This window comes from Euleptes europaea, chromosome 19 (assembly GCF_029931775.1).
Source record: "Euleptes europaea isolate rEulEur1 chromosome 19, rEulEur1.hap1, whole genome shotgun sequence".
In the NCBI taxonomy this organism is placed as follows: Eukaryota; Metazoa; Chordata; class Lepidosauria; order Squamata; family Sphaerodactylidae; genus Euleptes; species Euleptes europaea.
In genome coordinates this window covers 26,786,480-26,806,817 of record NC_079330.1, presented here as the reverse complement: position 1 = coordinate 26,806,817, position 20,338 = coordinate 26,786,480, and the positions used below count along the sequence as shown (strand labels likewise).

At 49.3% G+C, this 20,338-nt stretch overlaps 1 protein-coding gene across 1 annotated transcript; it reads left to right on the top strand.

Moving 5' to 3' along the window:
• The first annotated feature begins 1,175 nt into the window (after positions 1–1,175).
• On the top strand, positions 1,176–18,520 carry TRARG1 (trafficking regulator of GLUT4 (SLC2A4) 1). Its single transcript, XM_056865012.1, has 3 exons — positions 1,176–1,553; positions 12,336–12,465; positions 18,426–18,520. Exons 1-3 carry the CDS (start codon positions 1,176–1,178, stop codon positions 18,518–18,520), a joined length of 603 nt encoding a protein of 200 aa, XP_056720990.1.
• Positions 18,521–20,338: the final 1,818 nt, after the last annotated feature.

Genomic DNA, 20,338 nt, shown 5'->3' with positions numbered 1-20,338 from the left:
AGCCTGCATCCGTGGGAAGAAGCTTTGAGAGCTGGCGTGGTGTAGTGGTTTGGAGTGGCGGGCTCTAATCTGGAGAGCCGGGTTTGATTCCCCCACTCCGCCACATGAAGCCAGCTGGGTGTCCTTGGGCTAGTCACCGTTCTCTCCGCCCCCCGCCCCCTGCCTCACAGGGGGTCTGTTGTGAGAGAGGAAGGGAAGGTGAGTGTAAGCCGGTCTGAGTCTTCCTTAAGGGGTAGAGAAAGTCGGCATCTAAAAACCAACCCCATTTACGCACGGGAGGTTTTGCCTCGGATTCGCCGCTCCCTAGATGCACATTTCCCCCGTCCGAATTCTCAAAACTCTGCATGGGGGCTTATTGTCGAGTTTTATGGACGGGGGGGGGGGGAAGCGCATCTAAAGAGAGGCAAATCCGAGGCAAAACCTTCCGCTGCCGCACCCAGGCTATGGTTACATCCGCCCAGATCCTCCTGATCTGACAGTTACCGACAGCCCCAACTAACCAGCTGCCTGCCACAACATGATAGCATGCTCGCATTTCTGACGAGACCTCCCATGCACAAACGGCACGACTCTTCTTCGACTCTGGAGAGAAGCCAGCTCGGGCTTGGGGCTTCGCTTCTGGGGCGTAAAAGGCGCGGCGCCTCTCCAAAGGGCAAAGGCGCAGGGTGGCCCCGGGCTCGCTTGATGCAGGCGCCGCCGGCTGGAGGACGCCCCGGCCCCCGGAGGACGTCCACCCCGACCCCCTCCAACTTAACCCAACCCAACCCATCCCAACCCAACTCAACTTAACCCATCCCATCCCAACCCAACCCATCCCATCCCATCCCAACCCAACCCAACTTAACCCAACCCATCCCATCCCATCCCAACCCAACTCAACTTAACCCATCCCATCCCATCCCAACCCAACTCAACCCATCCCATCCCAACCCAACTCAACCCATCCCATCCCATCCCATCCCAACCCAACCCAACCCAACCCAACCCAACCCCGGCGGGGCGTCCCGGGGCCGGCTGGCCTGGAGGGAAGGCAGGCAGGCAGGCAGGCAGGCAGGCAGGCAGGCGGGGCCGGGCGGGGCTCCTCCCCATGAGCTCAGCGCCCGGCGGGGCGGCGCAGTGGAGCGGGAGGCTGGGGCGGCAGAGCAGGCAGCGGCGTCGGGGCGTCGGGGCTGGGCATGGCCATCAACGCGGAGGCGCCGCTGGCGCGGGCGCTGGAGGGCTCCCCGCCGCCGCCGCCGGCCGAGGCGCACGAGACCGAGGCGCTGCTGACGGCCGCCCCGCCGGGCCAGCCCTCGCCGTCGGGGGCCGCGGATCCGGCCCGGCCGGCCGAGCCCAACGGCCACGGCTGGCCCTGCAAGGCCGGCTCGGAGGGGCGGCTGGAGGGCGCGCCGCGCTCGCCCTCCGGCCTCAGCCTGGGCCGCGCCTCCTCCACCCTCACCGCCTCCCACCTCCACGAGCCCCACCGGCCCGACGACTACCTGCTGCTGGCCATCTTCTCCTGCTTCTGCCCCGTCTGGCCCGTCAACGTCCTGGCCCTGGTCTTCTCCATCATGGTGAGTGGCCCCGCCGCGCCTCGGGGAGGGGGCCAGGGCAAGGGACCCCCCGGGCAGGCGGCCTCCTCCTGGGCCCCCCGCCCCAGGGGTCCGCTGGCTGGCTGGCCGGCTTCTCCAATGCCCACCCAAAGGGGGATCTGGGGAGCGAGCGGGAGACCCGACGGCCGGGCGGCCCCTTCTCTCCAGGAAAGACCCCCGGAGGGGAATCTGGCAGGCTTCTCCAAGGGGAGGGAGGACGGGCGTTGGCTGCAAGCGGGGCCGGGATGACCGCTGCAAAGACGCCTTGCCTGCAACCCAAACGCTGGAGGGACATCGGCGAGAGCAGGCGGGAGGGCTCCTGCGACTCCCTCGTGAAATAGGCGAGCCCTACACCCCAGGGAACGGGCTTGAAGCGAATGAAAAGCGCCCTTCGCCATGCCCATTCGGGCTGTTCACTCTGCAGAGTGCATTAAACTCTTTGGCCATTGATGCGTGGAAGGTTTTGCATTGGGTTTGCCACTCTATAGCTGCGCATTTCCCCCATCTGAATTCTCAAAACTCTGCATGGGGGCTTCCTTGAGTTTTGAGAATATGGATAGAGAGAAAGTGCATCTAAAGGGTGGCAAAACCTCCCAGGCATAAATGGCCACGCAGACCAATTCAGGTCCGACGGGCCCATCAACTGCTCTGCGCGGGCGAAGCGGAACCTCCCTGGGCCGAGGCAGTCTACCTGCGAGCGCCAGCGCCTCCAGACCTACCTGCCGAGGAGGCATCCTCGCGGTCGGAGCCGCCGTTTATTCGTGGAAGGTTTTGCATTGGGTTTGTCACTCTGTAGCTGCACATTTTCCCCATCTGAATTCTCAAAACTCTGCATGGCGGCTTATTGTCGAGTTTTGAGAATCTGGATAGGGGGAAAGTGCATCTAAAGAGTGGCAAATCCAATGCAAAACCTTCCATGAATAAATGGCCTTTGCCTCTGATGCTCCTTCTGGTTCGCAAAAAACACTCTCCATACACCAGTTAGGTTCAAGCCCGGCAACACCTTAAAGCCCAACAAGAGTTTCAGGGTCTCAGCTTTCCAGAGTCAAGGCTACCTTTCTCAGACACCAGCAGAGTAGAAATGCAGGTCGGAGTCTTTGGCCAATTATGCATAGGAGGTTTTGCCTTGGATTTGCCACTCTCTAGATGCACATTTTCCCCATCCAAATTCTCCAAACTCAACAGAACTCATGCAGAGTTCTGAGAATTCGGGTGGGGAAAATGTGCATCTCGAGAGCAGCAAATCCAAGGCAAAACCTCCCTGCAGAAATGGCTCAAGTCTCCCAGTCCGAAGGTGGGAGGGGTGTTGTAAAGAATGCTTGTAAAGGATGTAGAGGTACAATACATTTTGTTATTAGCCTGGTTAGAGTAGAGGGGAAATACTTGGGAGCAGAACATTAGCATCTGTAGTCAGATAAGTGCCACGGCACCTGATAGTTTTAATGTGCAAGCTACACTCTGGACAAGAGGCTATAGTTAGGTGCCCTCTGTTTCTCCATATTCTCTCCTAACAGGGGAGGGGCCTGGCTCAGTTTGTAGAGCATCTGCTTGGCATGCAGAGGGTCCCAGGTTCAATCCCCGGCCTCTCCAGTTAAAGGGACCAGGCAAATAGGTGATGTGAAAGATCTCTGCCTGACACCCTGGAGAGCCGCTGCTGGTCAGAGTAGACAATACTGACTTTGCTGGCCCAAGGGTCTGATTCAGTAGAAGGCATGTGTTCATGTGTTCACACACAGTGAGATAAGAGTACCCAGTTTTCAGGGGGTGAAGTGTAGACGCCTGGGGAAGGCAATGGCAAACCACCCTGTAAACATAGTCTGCCTAGTAGACATCATGATGTGACATCACCCCATGGGTCAGTAATAACCCGGTGCTTGCAAAGTTACCTTTAGTGAGATAAGAATCCCATGTCTCTATTCAGTCCTGGGGGGTCCATTTCCATGCCCCCCCAGCCATTGCTTAGTCCGGTTGGAGTTTGGCCCCACATAGGGGTGCTCCGAGGAGTCTGTCATTTGGCTCCTGGGCAGCTTTCGCACATCCTTGGATAACACACTCTTGATGCACTATGGCAGCCATTTGCAGCAGCTGGATTTCCTTATGTGAATGACTCACCTGTCTGGATTTCCCTGGTCTCTCCAGAGGGAGCTCCTGCCTGGTTTTGCTTGCCCGAGTGGCCCTAGCACTAGAGTGAGTGAGTCGTAGCGCAGGCCAGATGTTTTCAATTTTGAGGGCAATCTTAAAAACCATCCCGGGCAAGGGGAGAGACAGAGTTGAGAGGAGCCCGGAAACTTGTGATGCCCTGTACTCATCAGGAAGAATGCTTCTGAACATGTGCAGAGTGACTCCATCACCAAGGAAAGGCCACAGCCTCCTGCCAGGGCCCCAGGACTTGGTAGAACAGAGGGTGTGGTTGGCAGGTAGGACTTAGCATCTCTTTGAAGAGCCAGCATGGTGTAGTGGTTAAGAGCAGTGGTTTGGAACAGTGGACTCTGATCTGGAGAACCGGGTTCGATTCCCCACTCCTCCACATGAGGCTAATCTGGTGAACCGGGTTGGTTTCCCCACTCCACATGAAGGTCTCCCATGGAGACCCAAAGCGGCTTACATCATTCACCTCTGATCCATTTTATCTTCACAATAACCCTGTGAGGTAGGTCAGGCTGAGAGTGTATGACTCAGTTCACCCAGTGGTGTAGTGATTAAGAGTGGTGGACTGTAATCTGGAGAACCAGGTTCGATTCCCCACTCCTCCACACGAAGCCGGCTGGGTGACCTTGGGCTAGTCTCAGCTCTCTTCAAACTCTCTCAGCCCCACCTACCTCACAAAGTGTTGTGGGGAGGGAAGGGGAAGGTGATTGTAAGCCAGTTTGATTCTTCCTTAAGTGGTAGAGAAAGTCGGCATATAAAAACCAACCTTCGGCCTCTTCCTCTTCTTCTTTCTCCTCCTATTCCAGGGGAGGTTTGAGAGTCTGTCTCTCTGCACCTCCCTCCTCCAGGGGCATCTTCCCTGCCCACCTCCTCCCAAGCCTGGCTGTGCCTCATTCTCTCCAAGAAGCTCTCAGAAACAGGGGGCTTTCTTGCCCCACAGCCAGCCTGGCTTTAGCTGTCCTGCTTCTCCCCTCCTTGATTCCCAAGCCAACCACCTGCCCACTGGCCAGAACACCCTGAGACCACACAGAGCAATGGGGGCTTCTCCAGCTGCTAAGCCGGGTATCTCCACTCCCCCCCCCATTTCTGGACACAGCCAGTGTTCCTGGGATATTATAAAAAAGAAACCGTACTACTCATGAATACAAAATTGACTATATTCTGTTCTAAACACTAGGATACATCAACTTCAATAACAAAGTGAATACATACAATATCTACAATTATACACATATGAACAAAAACAGACAAACAACACTTCTGTGTACAGCATAACAGCTATCTCCAAAAAGAAGGAGACGACTCGATATCAGCAGCCCATTTTCAGTGGGAGCTTAAATGATTAAAAAATGGGAAAACTGTAAACTCAACATAAGAGTCTTTAATATTTTTGATATAAAAGTATACACCTCCCAAACAAGTTAGAACGGGCTTTATCTTGTATTTTTTGAGGCTGATGAAGCTATGCTTTGGTGAAAGCGCTACATATATCTGGAATGGCGTTTCCTCCGTTCTTCTCGCTTTCGGTTCTGTCTAGCACCTTGGAGTGAGTGTTTCATCTGGATGTGAAGTTTTTTCCGTCTTCTATTTGGACTCCTTTGCTCCTTTTTGGAGATAGCTATTATGCTGTACACAGAAGTGTTGTTTGTCTGTTTTTGTTCATATTGTAGATATTGTATGTATTCACTTTGTTATTGAAGTTGATGTATCCTAGTGTTTAGAATAGAATATAGTCAATTTTGTATTCATGAGTAGTACGGTTTCTTTTTTATAATATCTAACGTTAACAGTAGAGTGAGTCTTTTTCTAGTGTTCCTGGGATGGCTTGCCAAGGGAATGTGTTTTCCAGGGCTGGGGAGGTGCCTGCTGGCTGGCAGAGACTTCTGCAGCCTTCGAGGTGAACTTGGCTCTGGAATGAATGCTGAGGAAGGGAGGGAAGGAGGGTTGGGAAGGGGCCGGGTCCAGAGCCTGCTTGGAAGCCACACCCTTAGACCTTAATCCTGCTTCTGTGAAAGTGGATAGTCAGTAGACAATGGAAGGTTTCTTTCCATGCTCAAGCGAAATCTTTTTTTAAATTCAACCTTGTTTTTTTAAAAAACAAGTTTGTGCATTGAAAAGAGCATCTAGGATGGAGGTTTGATCCAGAGGAAATCCTGGGCTCTGTTTAAAGAGTGTGGTAGAGTTGGAAAGGGGCAACCCAAAGGATTCAGAGACCGGAGGACCTTCTGTACCTGGAAAGGCTTAGAGGTTTTTCAGTTTTTAAAAAGATGACTAAAAATGGGGGGGGGGACATGACAGAGTTTCATAACATTGTGCAAGGTGTGGAGAAAGCTGACAGAGAGACCTTTGCTCTCTCTCCACCATAACACTCAGATTTGGGAGGGGGGTCACCCAATTGAATTTATTGGTAGCAAATTCAGGATAAACAAAAGAAATTCAGGATAAACTGGAAAGCCAGATTATGAAATGTGCTGTCACAGCCAGAGGTTTAGATAGCTTTCAAAGGAGACTGGGCAAAGACTTAGATGATTGGACCATCAAGAGCGCTCAAGCATGATACCTGAGTGGAACCTCCAGTTTCAGAGGCAGCGTGCTGCTGAAAGCAGATGCTGTTGATCACCCAGTGGGGTCTTTATACCCTTCCTGCAGACTCCAGCCCAGGCAGGAGCCTCGAATCAATCCTCCTGATTTCTTGCTCCTTTGGCACACTTTAAGAGCCTCTTCCTGTTTCACAAACAGGATGACTAAGGAGAAAGAAATGGGGGAGTTTTCCCTTTCATGGGTCAAAAATGAGTCTGCGTGGTCTAGTGGTTAAGGTGTCCGACTAGTATCTGGGAAACCCAGGTTGGAATCCCCCACTCTGCCATGGAAAACTTGCTGGGTGACTTTGGGCCAGTCACACACTCTCAGCCCTGATCCTGGCTAGTATTTGAATGGGAGACCTCCAAGGAATACCAGGGTTGTGACTCGGAGGCAGACTATGGCAATCCGCCTCCTAACATCTCTTGCCTTGGAAACCACATGGGGTTGCCATAATTTAGCTGTGACTTGATGGCAAAAAAATGAAAGAAAAAACAGGGAGAAGCTTTTCTCCCTCTCTCATAATACAAGAACGCAGGGTCATCTGCTGAAGCTGGAGGGTGAGAGATTCAAAACTGATAACAGGAAGTATTTCTTCGTACAACGCATAGTTAAATGGTGGGACTCCCTGCCCCAGGGTGTGGTGATGGCTGCCAGCTTGGAAGGCTTTAAGAGGGGAGTGGACATGTTCATGGAGGAGAGGGCTATCCATGGTTACTAGTCAAAAGGGATACTTGTCGTGATGCATACCTATTATCTCCAGGATCAGAGGAGCATGCCTATTCTATTAGGTGCTGTGGAACACAGGCAGGGCAATGCTGCTGCAGTTGTGTTATTTGTGAGCTTCCTAGAGGCCCCTGGTTGGCCCCTGTGTGAACAGACTGCTGGACTTGATGGGCCTCGGTCTGATCCAGCAGGGCCTTTCTTATGTTCTTAAAGAAATGGGGGAGTTTACTCACCCTTTCATGGGTCAGAAATGGCAAAAATCCCTGTTAATGACCAAGCTTGTGAGGTTGTTGTTATTCTGGACTGATAGGTGGTACCAGTGTGTGTGTGTGTGCCATTATGGAAAAGGTGGGCTGAAAATAGTGAGCAGAAAAAAGTGGGGGGCAAAGGACCAACTTCTCCTGAGACAGACTTCTACGAAATCTGCAGAGCCAGTGTGGTGTAGCGGTGAAGAGTATTGGACTAGTATCTAGGAGACCCGGGTTCAAATCCCCACTCATGCCATGGAAGCTCATTGGGTGACCTTGGGCCAGTCCCAATCGCTCAGCCTAAACTACCTCACAGGGTTGTTGTGATGCTAAAATGGAGGAGAACAACGTAAGCAGCTTCTGGGTCCCCACTGAGGAGAAACGCAGGATACAAATGAAGTCGATAAATATATAAATAAAAAGAAATGGGAAAGCTTCTACTGCCCGGTGTAAAGACAGTTTTCGTAACCAGCCTTTTGACACCTCTTCTTAGTGTCCTGGCCATCCCATCTGTGGGATCACCAGAAGTGTGGTGGGGAGGGGGACACAATCCAGCTCAAAGGGGCTTTTCTTCACCAGTGAGGGTCGTGCAGATGGTAGATGACGCTGGTGGGGGGGTGGGAGGGGACAGCAAAATGAATGTCTGAGAGCAGTCAGGCTAGGGAAGAGATTGCTTGGAGCTGTCCATGGTAGCACTTTCCCTCTCCAAGGGAAAAAAAGCTTCCAGCCCTGCTGACTGGAGACTCTTTCCCTGGAGATACCGGGAACCAAACCCGCAATCTTCTGCACTGCAAGTACATGCTTAGCCCCTGAACCCCTGAATAAATAAACCCCTGAACCCCAGAGTAAATGTTTGAATACAGGTCTCCTTGCTCCTACACTGACACTCTAATGCGGGGATCCCCATGGGCACTATGGTGCCCGCCGACACTTTTCCAGGCACCCATTAAGTGTTTTTAGAAAGTGGGTCAGGTGGGGCTTGTGCCCCCCCCCCAGGGCTTCTGAATGGCCATTGGAGAGTTGATGGGGTGTGGAGATCTTTAAAAACATTACTTTGGCAGGAGCTTGCCAAGAATCTTCACTGTGCGACTGAAGGATAGCTGTGGACGGGGGCAAGGTTCCTCGGTCTTTGGCCTCCCCACCCCAAACACCATCCCCGCAGCATAGGTGGGGGGGATGTCCTGCTTATGATCTAAGACCATTTGCTGACAACCCACTCTGCTGCATGTCCACGCTAACAGGACTTCAGGCAGTGGAACTCCCTGACCAGGAGGTCTGTTAGCATCTCTCTTTCAGTCTTCTGGACCCTTGCAAAAACAGAGGGTGCACGGTCTCTTAAGTCCTTGATGCTGTTTCAGTCTATGGCTTCCATTACTGAATTGCCAAGCTTTATCACCCACTGGCATTTTGTTTTGTTTTAAAGTTTAATTGCTCGTCTCTTGCTGGCTTTTATTCTGCAGCTTCTGGATTGCCGTCCCGCATTTTAAAAGACCTGTTTTATAATTTTGGCATGTTTAAATTTCATGGGGTGAGGCCCCCTTGTGCACCGTTTGTATGACACAAAGCTGGGATACAAATATGCAAAATAAATAGGAGTCCCGGAGAACCTCTGAGACTGATGGAATGCATTCCGGTATAAACTTTTGTGAGTCAACTTGCTTTGTCAGGGGCATGAAGGTGCATGAAGTGTACATCTATTAGGATGATATTTTTATCTACCCAACAGACAGGCCATGGGCAAGGAGGGGAGATGCTACAAAGAGAGGCCAGTTTAAAACAAGACCCAGTCCACAGCATAATCAGAGTTTGTGAGGACCACTCTTGGCGGTGGTTATTAGACAGGCAATGTTGTACTAACATAAAACCTCATCTAGGAAAGTGCGGTATGAAACGAGAGAAGGAGAAGCGTCACAGAGGCAGAGCTGAACTAATCAACATGTGCAATGTCATTCGCTATAATGAATAATTGTACGCAGTCAAGTTGCAACTGACTCATGGCAACCTCTCATGGGGTTTTCAAGGCAGGTGATGAGCAGAGGTGGTTTGCCAGTTGCCTTCCTTGGAGAGACTTCTTTGGGGGACTCCCATCCAAGTACTAACCGTGGCTGACCCTGCTCAGCTTCCAAGCTCTGACACGGCCGGGCTAGTCAGGGCTGTACTGCTATCTTGTATGTTTGTGTGTTAAGTGCAGTCAAGTCTCTTCCGACTCATGGTGACCCTATGAATCAACGTCCTCCAAAACGTCCTATCAGCCTTAACAGCCTTACTCAGGTCTTGCAAATTGAGGCCATGGCTTCCTTTATAGAGTCAATCCATCTCTTGTTGGGTCTTCCACTTTTCCTGCTGCCTTCAACTTTTCCTAGCATGATTATCTTTTCCAGTGACTCTTGTCTTCTCATAATTTGACCAAAGTACAATAGCCTCAGTTTAGTCATTTTAACTTCTAGGGTCAGTTCAGGCTTGATTTGATCTGCAATCCACTAATTTGTTCATTTGGCAGTCCACAGTATCAGTAACACTCTCCTCCAACACCACATTTCAAAGGAGTCTACTTTCTTCTTATCAGCTTTCTTCAATGTCCAGCTCTCACACCCATACATAGTAATAGGGAATATGATGGCATGAATTAACCTGATCTTGGTTGCCAGTGTCACATCCGTACACTTCAGAATCTTTTCTAGCTCCTTCATGGCTGCCCTTCCCAGTCTCAATCTCCTTCTGATTTCTTGGCTGCAGTCTCCCTTTTGGTTGATGATGGAGCCAAGGAATACAAAGTGTTGAACAATTGCAATTTCCTCATTGTCAACCTTAAAGCTGAGTAATTCTCCTGTAGTCATTACTTTTGTTTTCTTGATGTTCAGCTGTAGTCCTGCTTTGGCACCTTCTCTTTTAACTTTCAGCAGCAGCAGTAGTAGATAAAAGCTATCTTGTATAGACCTCCCCTTATGGATGTTAACTCTTTCAGCTCTCTCTCACTTCCTATTGTTTCTGCTTATTTTGCAGTAGACATATATTTCTCCTGTTTGTCTAACTACGGTTGGATTCAGAGTCAACTTGAGGACTGTTTGGATTGGATCTTGCCTTAAACCAGCTTCTCTTCATGTAATTCCCCACCCCAGCTTTTCCATTGTGTATATAAATGGAACAACCTGATGAATGTACACTCCCATGCATCTGAGGAAGCGAGTTCTGTCTCACAAAATTAATGCAGTTAATTGAGAAAAGTGCCATGGGACTGTTGTTTTGATTTGTTGCTGCAAATTAACATCTGGAATTAACATTTTTAAATGAAAGCGATGGATTGGGAGGGGAGTTCAGTGCAATTGGAGCACATAACCTAACCTAAATGACCCCCACCAGTAAAATCTCTGAATATAAGAATTGAAATTGAGTTTATTATTAATTGTGGTCTCTCTGGACTTAAAAAAAAATTAGTTCAAATGAACAAGCAAAAAAGAACCCTAAAAATCCAACAATTAATTTAAAAAGAAAAAGCTATATTTAGAGACAAAAATATAACAGCAGTGCTGGCAGAGATACCCATAGGTTTCTAGAGAAGGTTTCCAAATATCTAAAAATAAGTCCATCCACAATTGCCATGTATATGTCAAGCGTTCAAATATTGATAAAGTTCTAAGGTCCTCAGTCCATTCATTTACCAGAGGTGGGCATTTGTGTCTCCAATATTGTAATACTTTTAGCTGTAATAAGGGTCTGGAGGGTCTGTTTTCATTAGTGGTTCCTCTGGATTTGACAGCAGAAACTAAAAGTGAGATTCTAAGCCAAGATAAACCCTTCTCACCTCCATGTCAGAGCTTCATGCCTAGTCAGTATCCCCTTCCATAACCTCAGAATAGCTTTTATCTCCCTCCGGTTTCAAACCATGCCAACGGCTTGGATAGCTGGACGTTACTCCCGAACACCGTGGGCCTCTCGCCTATGTATTTGTGGAGCCGCCCCAGAGGACCTAACTCACTACACCTTATTCTGTCCTCTTTACACAGAGCCCAGATCTAAATTTCTTGGAGCATTCCTAAAGGGCCTAAATCATTTTCCAGATCCAGAGAAGCTTCTCTTTCTCCTATCAGACGCCAATCCGGATGTTTCCTACAAAGTTTCACTATTTGCTTTAGCAGCCAAAAAAATCTGAGCTAAAGCTGTTTTTTAATCAGGGAGTTTAACAAACTTAATTACTAGCTTATTGGGGGTCAGACTGTTTTAAAGTTATTTCAATGTTATTTTATGTTATTTTAATTATTTGTATGATAGATTGTGATGGCCTTCGGCCACAAACAAACTTTATCATCATCATCATGTCCATTGACTTCAATGGACTTGGAAGTGTTTCTGTGCTTAGATTTCCCGTTAGGGTTAACATTTTTGCTTGCTTATGTTACTTTAATTATTGTCATGATTTATAATGCAGTTTTAAATCTGCAAAAATGCTTCACAACCATTAACCATCCCATTTCAATAACCCTGTAAAATAAGCAAACGTCTGGTGCCCTTTTCAAAGGTACTTGTCCCAAATTCTCTGCAAGACCGTATTTGTTCCACCCCTGTGACTGACCCAAAAAGGATTACATGATGCAAAATAAGCAAACGTGCTTGGCTGCCCCTTTGATGCACTGCAGAATCCGGCTTTTCTTGGCACAAGATTAAAAACAAAACAAAAAACCAAAGGTGTGACTGCCATGGGAACCAGGTTCTGATATGCAGGGATGACTGGGGAGAGAGGAGGCCCCAAATAATGGGAGGGGTTTTGGTAATAATGAAGGGGGCCCATTGCAGGGAGAAGAAAGGGCCAGCTCACCTGGGGTCCGGATTCAGGGCAGGAAGGAGTCAAGGGACTGAGAAGGTGCATACTAGTAATTGCTAATCTTGCACTAGATTTTATATTGCGTGCTAGACAAGCGCCGGAATCATGAACTAAATCACAGGATTCATACTTATCTCACCCTGGCCATTTATACACGGCTGTTTCCTCGCAGTCACCCCGCCAACTACTTATGCTGCTCGGCACTCCCACGAGACAGTCCAATGCCTCTCTCCTTTCTGCCAGTCTAGGAACAGTGGCCAGCAGGGAGATATGGATGGTGCACACAGGCTCGGACGCGTGGCCAGGTATCTCAGCATCCTTTCTATCGTCCTGGGTGTTATCATCATCATCTTCTGCTCGTTGAAGTTTGCAGGTAAGTGCCACAGCAAAAGATCTTTTGCAGGTTTTTTTGGGGGGGGACTTACAGGACTTTTTATACGCTCCTGACTACCATGGGATAATCTTTCCCCCTCATTTTTACATGTGTAAAAGATTGCTTTTGAGTAAGAATTACCTGCATTTAGGGGAACCTACCCCTTTGTGTTTCTGCTTGGGTCACTAATCTGGATGTGCCCTTGGTTTGAATGAGGCTAGTTAGAGCAGTGATTCACGCAGAGATACAATGATCAGTATCCCCTGAGGCATAGGTAATTTTGTTGCATCCCTGATTTAGGAGTGAGTCTGCTGCCTTCCATGCATCTTTGTACACAGGTGTGGCAGAATGACCAGCCTCCAGCACAAGTTGATCGGAAAGGCTACTGCAGTAACTCACAGAGAGATGCAGCAGGAAACCTCTTCTGTGGGGGATCTAATGAAGTTTATCTCTTGAGGCTCACTTGCAGCCTGCTCTGCACTTCTATCTGACAATCACTGGCTCGGTTCCCAAATTCTGGTTATTTTTTAATACATTTATAGAATTCTTAGTCCCTTTACAATCAATAAAGCCACAGAATAACAGCACATTTGAGGGGGTAAAGCAGAGGTTGCAATGGAGATACCAAATGCTTTAAGAGGGGAGTGGACACATTCACGGAGAATAGGGCTATCCATGGCTACTAGTCAAAATGAATTCTAGTCCTGATGCATACCTATTCTCTCCAGGAGCAGAGGAGCATGCCTATGATATGAGGTGCTGTGGGAACACAGGCAGGATAATGCTGCTGCAGTCTTGTTTGTGGGCTTTCTAGAGTCACCCGGTTGGCCACTGTGTGAACAGACTGCTGGACTTGATGGGCCTTGGTCTGATCCAGCATGGCCTTTCTTATGTTCTTATGTAGGGCTTTAAGAGGAGTAGACATGTTCATGGAGGATAGGGTTATTCATGGCTATTAGTCAAAATTGATACTAGTCCTGATGCATACCTATTCTCTCCAGGAGCAGAGGAGCATGCCTAATATATTGGGTGCTGTGGAACACAGGCAGGATAATGCTGCTGCAGTCTTGTTTGTGGGCTTCCTAGAGTCACCCGGTTGGCCACTGTGTGAACAGACTGCTGGACTTGATGGGCCTTGGTCTGATCCAGCATGGCCTTTCTTATGTTCTTATGTAGGGCTTTAAGAGGAGTAGACATGTTCATGGAGGATAGGGTTATTCATGGCTATTAGTCAAAATTGATACTAGTCCTGATGCATACCTATTCTCTCCAGGAGCAGAGGAGCATGCCTAATATATTGGGTGCTGTGGAACACAGGCAGGATAATGCTGCTGCAGTCTTGTTTGTGGGCTTCCTAGAGGCACCTGGTTGGCCGCTGTGTTGAACAGGCTGCTGGACTTGACGGACCTTGGTCTGATCCAGCCTGGCTTTTCATAAGTTCTTATGTTCTAACGCGGAAATCCCACTCTGAAGTGTTTTTCCTGCTTGTTAAAACTGACACCTGTTTTGTCACAGAAATTAAAATTACATAAAAGAAACAAAGGCATTGGCAAAAGGCCATTTCAGCCACCTCCTGGCGGTTCTTGATTTGCTTCCCTTGGTCTGTTTGTTTTCCAGGTGTCCTTGAGACGAACTAGCACAAGCAAGATCTGAGAGGAAGAACATGGCAGGTCTTCCGGTTCTGAGCAGCAGTAGACTTTTCAGTGGGAGGGCCCCAGGAGCTGTCTCCCCCCAAAAGGAGCGCATGGCTCATATCCTCATAGCTGTTTTGGAGCACAAGTTTGTATTTCTTTGGAAAATTAATGGACAGAGAGGCCTACTGCAAGAGGCTGGGAAACACTTTTGTCTTTCTTGCTTGGGGATTGCCCACCTTGTCTTTCACCACCCACAAAGAGGAGGATGAAACAGAGCGAGGCAGCAGGCGCACCCCTGGGACAAAGCCATTTGTCGCAGAGAGAGGAAAACAGTCCACATTTTGGTGCAAGCTCTAAGGCGGTACATTACCAGGCGAGGCGGAGACGCAGCGAAGGAGCAGGAGAGAAGCCACAGTGGCGTGTCCAAAGCAGGCTTCTCCCGGCACACAAAGTCTGGGCTGCAGGGGGACTTTTGTATTTTTGATGACAAAAAAGCTGACCATTTGCATGCCTGTAGGAATATCCCTTTGGGACTTAAGCATTGGACTGTGTTTTTGTTCTACACCAAGTCTTTGGCCTGGCTCTGCATGACAGACGTTGAGTTTTCACAAGAAATCCTGTTTTGCCCGTTTTGGACAAAGAATGCCGTTGGCTTTCCTTTCAACCCTGGCGCTGAATTCCAACTGCAGCTAACCCAAAAGGGCTGTTTGGGACGTGCGGGCACTTTGTGATCGGCAGCAGGGGGTGGCACTGAGCCTCGCCAGCGTGGAGAGTTCTGACCCCTTGGCCTCTGTGGAAGTGTTCCCTTCTCCACCAGAGGCCAGGAGGAGGCAGATTTCCACACCACTTCTCTTGCTCTGTTCACCCTGGAGCTGTGGGCAGCCATACACACAACAGGTCAGGCAAAATGTTGTTAGCCTGAAGTATGTGGTTGGGTGCATTTGGAAACGGCAAGTGCAAATGCATCTCCCACTTTAGGAAGGGAGGGTGTATTTTGGCTTGAGGTATGCCCTGTTGAAAGCTCGCATGAGCACTCATCTACAATATCTGCTTTTGACAGCCAAACCTGATAGGGCTCCGGGGGGTTTCTGCTTTACTATTCTTCACATGCCCTGGGGAAATCACTTGCCACTGACAAAGCTGAATCTGAAGCCCTTCACCCTTGCGAGGGCTTCCCTTGGAAGAGTAATAGCATATATGCCCCCCACACATAATGAAACAACCCCTTTCAGCCTAAATGAAGAAGTATGTTTTTATACCCCACTTTTCTTTACCTTAAGAAAAAGAAGAAGAGTTGGTTTTTTATATGCCGACTTTCTCCACCACTTAAGGAAGAATCAAACCGGCTTACAATCACCTTCCCTTCCCCTCCCCACAACAGACACCCTGTGAGGTAGGTGGGGCTGAGAGATCTGTGACTAGCCCAAGGTCACCCAGCTGGCTTCATGTGTAGGAGCGGGGAAACGAATCCAGTTCACTGGATTAGCCTCTGCCGCTCATGTGGAGGAGTGGGGAATCAAACCCGGTTCTCCAGATCAGAATCGACCACTCCAAACCACTATACCATGCTGGCTCTCTTAAGGAGATTCAAAGTGGCTTACAATCACATTCCCTTCCTTTAACCTTTGCTATGCTTGACTTGCACTTATACATGCGTGACATACAATGTGTACCCACTAGCTAGTTAACAATGGTGCCCAGAACGCCAGAGGTTACTCCCTGCAGTGCTACCGTTTCCAAAGGCATGAAGATTCAGGTTGCACAATCCACTAGCTGGCCTTTAATGCATGGCTGTTTCACTCGCCGTCACCCCTCCTATGACTATGGGTCTTTGTTTTGATTATGCATGCCGTTTCTGACTGTCAGAGGTCACCTCGCTCTCCCCCTATGTTTCCCGTATTTTGCCCGTTTTTTCAGAAACCTGTTTTATCTCAAATTCAAAAATGAAGGCAAAACGTGGGGAAACGCAGGGGGAGAGTGAGGCGACCTCTGATGGAAACAGCATGCATAGTCAAAACAAAGACCTGGAACTGTCAGAGGGGTGACCGCAAAGGGAACAGCCACGCATAAAAGGACATTGTGTGCCTACTAGCTAGTTAACAATGGTGCCCAGAACAACAGTTTACTCCCTGCAGTGCTAGTTTCCAAAGGCACGAAGGTTCAGGTTGCACAGTGCGCCAGCTGGCCTTACCCACCCCATGTCTTCCTGAAGTGAATTCTTAGTTCAGCAAATCTCCAACTTTACACCACAACAGAGCTGTTTGTGTTCTGGGAAGAAGTAAAGCAGTTAAAAATTAAAGAGCCCAAATTAGCCAAGGAGGAGGGTGCCCACTACGTCTCTGCAGGATTGGTTGCTCCAGCCTGCGCTCTTTCCCGTCAGCCTCTGTGGGGGGGGGATGGTCAGTTGTGCCCCATCTCTGCAACTCTGAAGAGTTTGATCTTAGCTCCCCCACGAGTAGGACACAGCCAGTAGCCACCAGCCAACAGAAGCCAGTGACAAAAGCACCTTCTAGTAATCAGGAAGAAAGTAGATTCCTTTGAAATGTGGTGTTGGAGGAGAGTGTTACAGATACTGTGGACTACCAAAAAAACACACACAAAAAAACACATCAGTGGGTTCTAGATCAAATCAAGCCTGAACTGACCCTAGAAACTAAGTTGACTAAACTGAGGCTATCATAATTTGGTCACATTATGAGAAAACAAGAGTCACTGGAAAAGAGTCATGCTAGGAAAAGATGAGGGTAGCAGGAAAAGAGGAAGACCCAGCAAGAGATGGACTGACTCTGTAAAGGCAGCCATGACCCCCAATTTGCAAGATCTGAGCAAGGCTGTCAAAGATAGGACATTTTGGAGGACTTTGATTCATAGGGTCGCCATGAGTCGGAAGTGATGGCACTTAACACACACACACCAATCAGGACCCATTAAAGAAGCAGTTTATTTATTAAAAAGCCTATAGCTAGTTGAATCTTCATATGACTCCACCTCAAGAGAATTCCTGCTGCAGGGCATTTGGACAGGGAGAGTTCATATCCGCTGGCATGCCTAACAGCGAGTCCAAGGGAAGTTTGCCAAAACGACTGCCAGGGAAGGGGAGGGATACAACAACCCTGCACTGAACATTACCTCCTGGCTCAGGTGAAATGCCCCGCCCACCTCCCTGCCTGCAGTGAAGGTTGGCCAATCCCTCTGGGGTCTTTAGCCCCACCTGTGCCTGGGTGGCATACGAGCAATCCCAAGCCCCGTGCAGATGTTGCCAGGAAATGCCTGTGCATCTGTCGTATGTCAAATCCAGCACCACTAGACCTGCTCACAAAACCCTGACAGGGAATTCACATGTGGCGTCTTCTAAGAGGATGACATGTGCATCATCCAGTCATAAGCATCTAGGAGCCAGGACCCTTCTGAGCAGATGCTCAGTTCCAAACTGGTGCGAAACCACGACAGTCTGGGCAAGAGAGGATATGCCACTCATGTTTTCGACTCTCCTGAACAATTCATGTGCATGAGATTTTTTTTTATATGCCAGCTTTCTCTACCTTTTAAGCTCCTTCCTACCTACAAGCTCTTTCCCTTCCTCTCCCCACAACACACACCTTGTGAGGTAGGTGGGGCTGAGAGGGCTCGAAGAGAACTGTGACTAGCCCAAGGTCACCCAGCAGGCTGCATGTGGAGGAGCGGGGAATTAAACCAGGTTCTCCAGATTAGAGGCCACCTACACCACGCTGGCCCCCAGCTTTCATTCCATTGGCCTAGGGATGCCCTCTCTGTCATCCCCCGCTTTGTGTGGGGCTCTGAGCTGTACAAAACAAACCTCCAACAGATGGGGGGGGGTGCTTCTTATGAGCCAGGAGGGAAAAAATGGCCTTCCTCGGCCTTCCTTGAATGCTCTTGAGAGTTCCAGGGTGGTGTGCGAGGGGCACTCCTGTTCAGGATAAAAACTTTCTCTTTTTAAACTTTTCTGCAAGATGATGCATCATATATATATTTTTCTTGATATTTCTTGGCATGAGGAAATAAAACAATAAAAATTTACCATGCATGGTCAAAAACACTGGGCTTTGCTTGAGTCTGTCGAAATGCCAGGAGAAAGGAATTTGTTAAATCGTCACAGAAGGCTCAGATGAGGCCAACATACACATTAAGAAAAGAGGCTGCCCTGTAGGATTCACAGCTCTGGTCTTCCAGTCAGCCTCCCCTGAGGAGTGGGTAGGTAACCATGTTGCATTGGGTATGGCTAGATCGTCCAGTTGCTACCGCCGCAGGCACAGTGGAATAGCAGATGTCTGTTATGTCTCTGCATGCGTTACTGTCTCCTTTCAGCTAACAGACACATCCAGATCAGCAGCTTGCAGAGAGATGAATGGGTGCACCTCTTGGGACGGCTGACTTTCTCACAGACAGTGGTCTGGACCTAGCAGCAGTCCCAAATGCTCCCCTGTTCTGTTTTCAGGGGGGGTGTCTATCAAGCTGTTATGGGAGGAGGGAGGGAAAAAGTCATGCTCTACAGACCAAAGTCCTTGCAAGGCATGTTGGATGGGGGAGTTCTTAGGAACATGGGGTGGGGCTCCAGCACCTGCAGAACCCTTTGGCTCCCCCCAAGAGCAGCAGAATAAATGGTGCAAAAGGTACATACACAGACTTCCTTCATTTCTACAATTACCCCCCCTCCCGCAAAATGCAATTCTTTTAAACATTTTTTGCCATCAAGTCACAGCTGACTTATGGTGACCCTGTCGGGTTTTGAAGGCAAGAGATGTCTCCTTGTCATGACCCTGGCCTTCCTAGGAGGTCTCCCGTCCAAATACTAGCCAGGGCCGACCCTGCTTAGCTTCTGAGATCAGGCTAGCCTGGGCCACCCGGGTCAGGTATGTTTAATTCTAGAGCAGAATAAAAGCTCCAATCTACAGGAAATCTTTCCCAGAACGCTGCTGGAATGGAGGGACTGGGAATCGGCACGGCCAGTTGCTGGAACTCCACTGCATGCATTGAGGGCTCCTCCTTCCTTGAACTAGCTGCATAGGCAGAGCATCTGGCTCTCGCCCACTTGGCTCCACCAGCCAAATGAAAGACATTTGGCAGAAAGGGCCAACTTTGCAAAACTTGGCATCTAACTAAGGGAGCTTTGACTCTTGAAAACTCAAACCCTGAAAATCTTGTTGGTCTCTCTGGTGCTAGACTCGAATCTAGCTGTTCTAACTGCAGACCAACACCCTCTGAAACTATCTAAATGGGGCGGGGGCTTTTAAACCCCCATTTAAATTTGAACTGAGCAGTCAGTGGTCAGCCTGCTGGGCTTTAGCATATATGGACAAATGGCTCCCATGCCTCCAGAACTCATGCAAATATTGTGCGTGTGCAAAGTGCCTTCAAGTCGCAGCTGACTTATGGCAACCCAGTAGGGCTTTCAAGGAAAGAGACGGTCAGTGGTGGTTTGCCATTGTCTTCCTCTGCATAGCAACCCTGGTAATCCTTGGAGATCTCCCATCCAAGTACTAACCAGGGCCAACCCTGCTTAGCTTCCAAGATCAGCTGTGACTTGATGGCACTTCACACCGATGCAAATATTGTTGCTTGCAGGATATACGCTGCAACAGGAAGCACTTGCTCCCCCCATTCCCCAAGATAGCTACAGATGTGTCTTCCCCTGTGTTGCATCAGATACTGGCTCATAAACTCCTAGGAGTGAATGCACACATGAACACATGAAGCTGCCTTATACTGAATCAGACCCTCGGTCCATCAAAGTCTGTATTGTCTACTCAGACCGGCAGCAGCTCTCCAGGGTTTCAGGCAGAGGTCTTTCACATCACCTACTTGCCTGGTCCCTTTAACTGGAGATGCCGAGGATTGAACCTGGGACCTTCTGCATGCCAAGCGGCTGCTCTACCACTGAGCTATGGCAGGGGAATGACAGTCACTGGAGGCCCATGGCTCAGAAGTGGCTTTGCTGCCGAGCAGCTTGACTTGGCTTGCAGAGCAGCTTGGCTTCACTGGGGAGGGAGGTACTCTTGGCCAGTATGCCAGGAGAGCCAACCGGCAGGGGCTTCCTGGAGCTCCTGGCTCAGCTGCTACGGGAGCTGTGCAGAGTTCTCACTGGGCTGTCAATGGAGGCATTCAGCTAAAGCAGGTGGGCCAGTTGCTCCCTCTGCAAGGAAGGGCTTTGGAAGAAGTACTTACTGGAGAGCCAGCATGGTATATGGTTAAGAGGCGTGGTTTGGAGCGGTGGAGGCTGA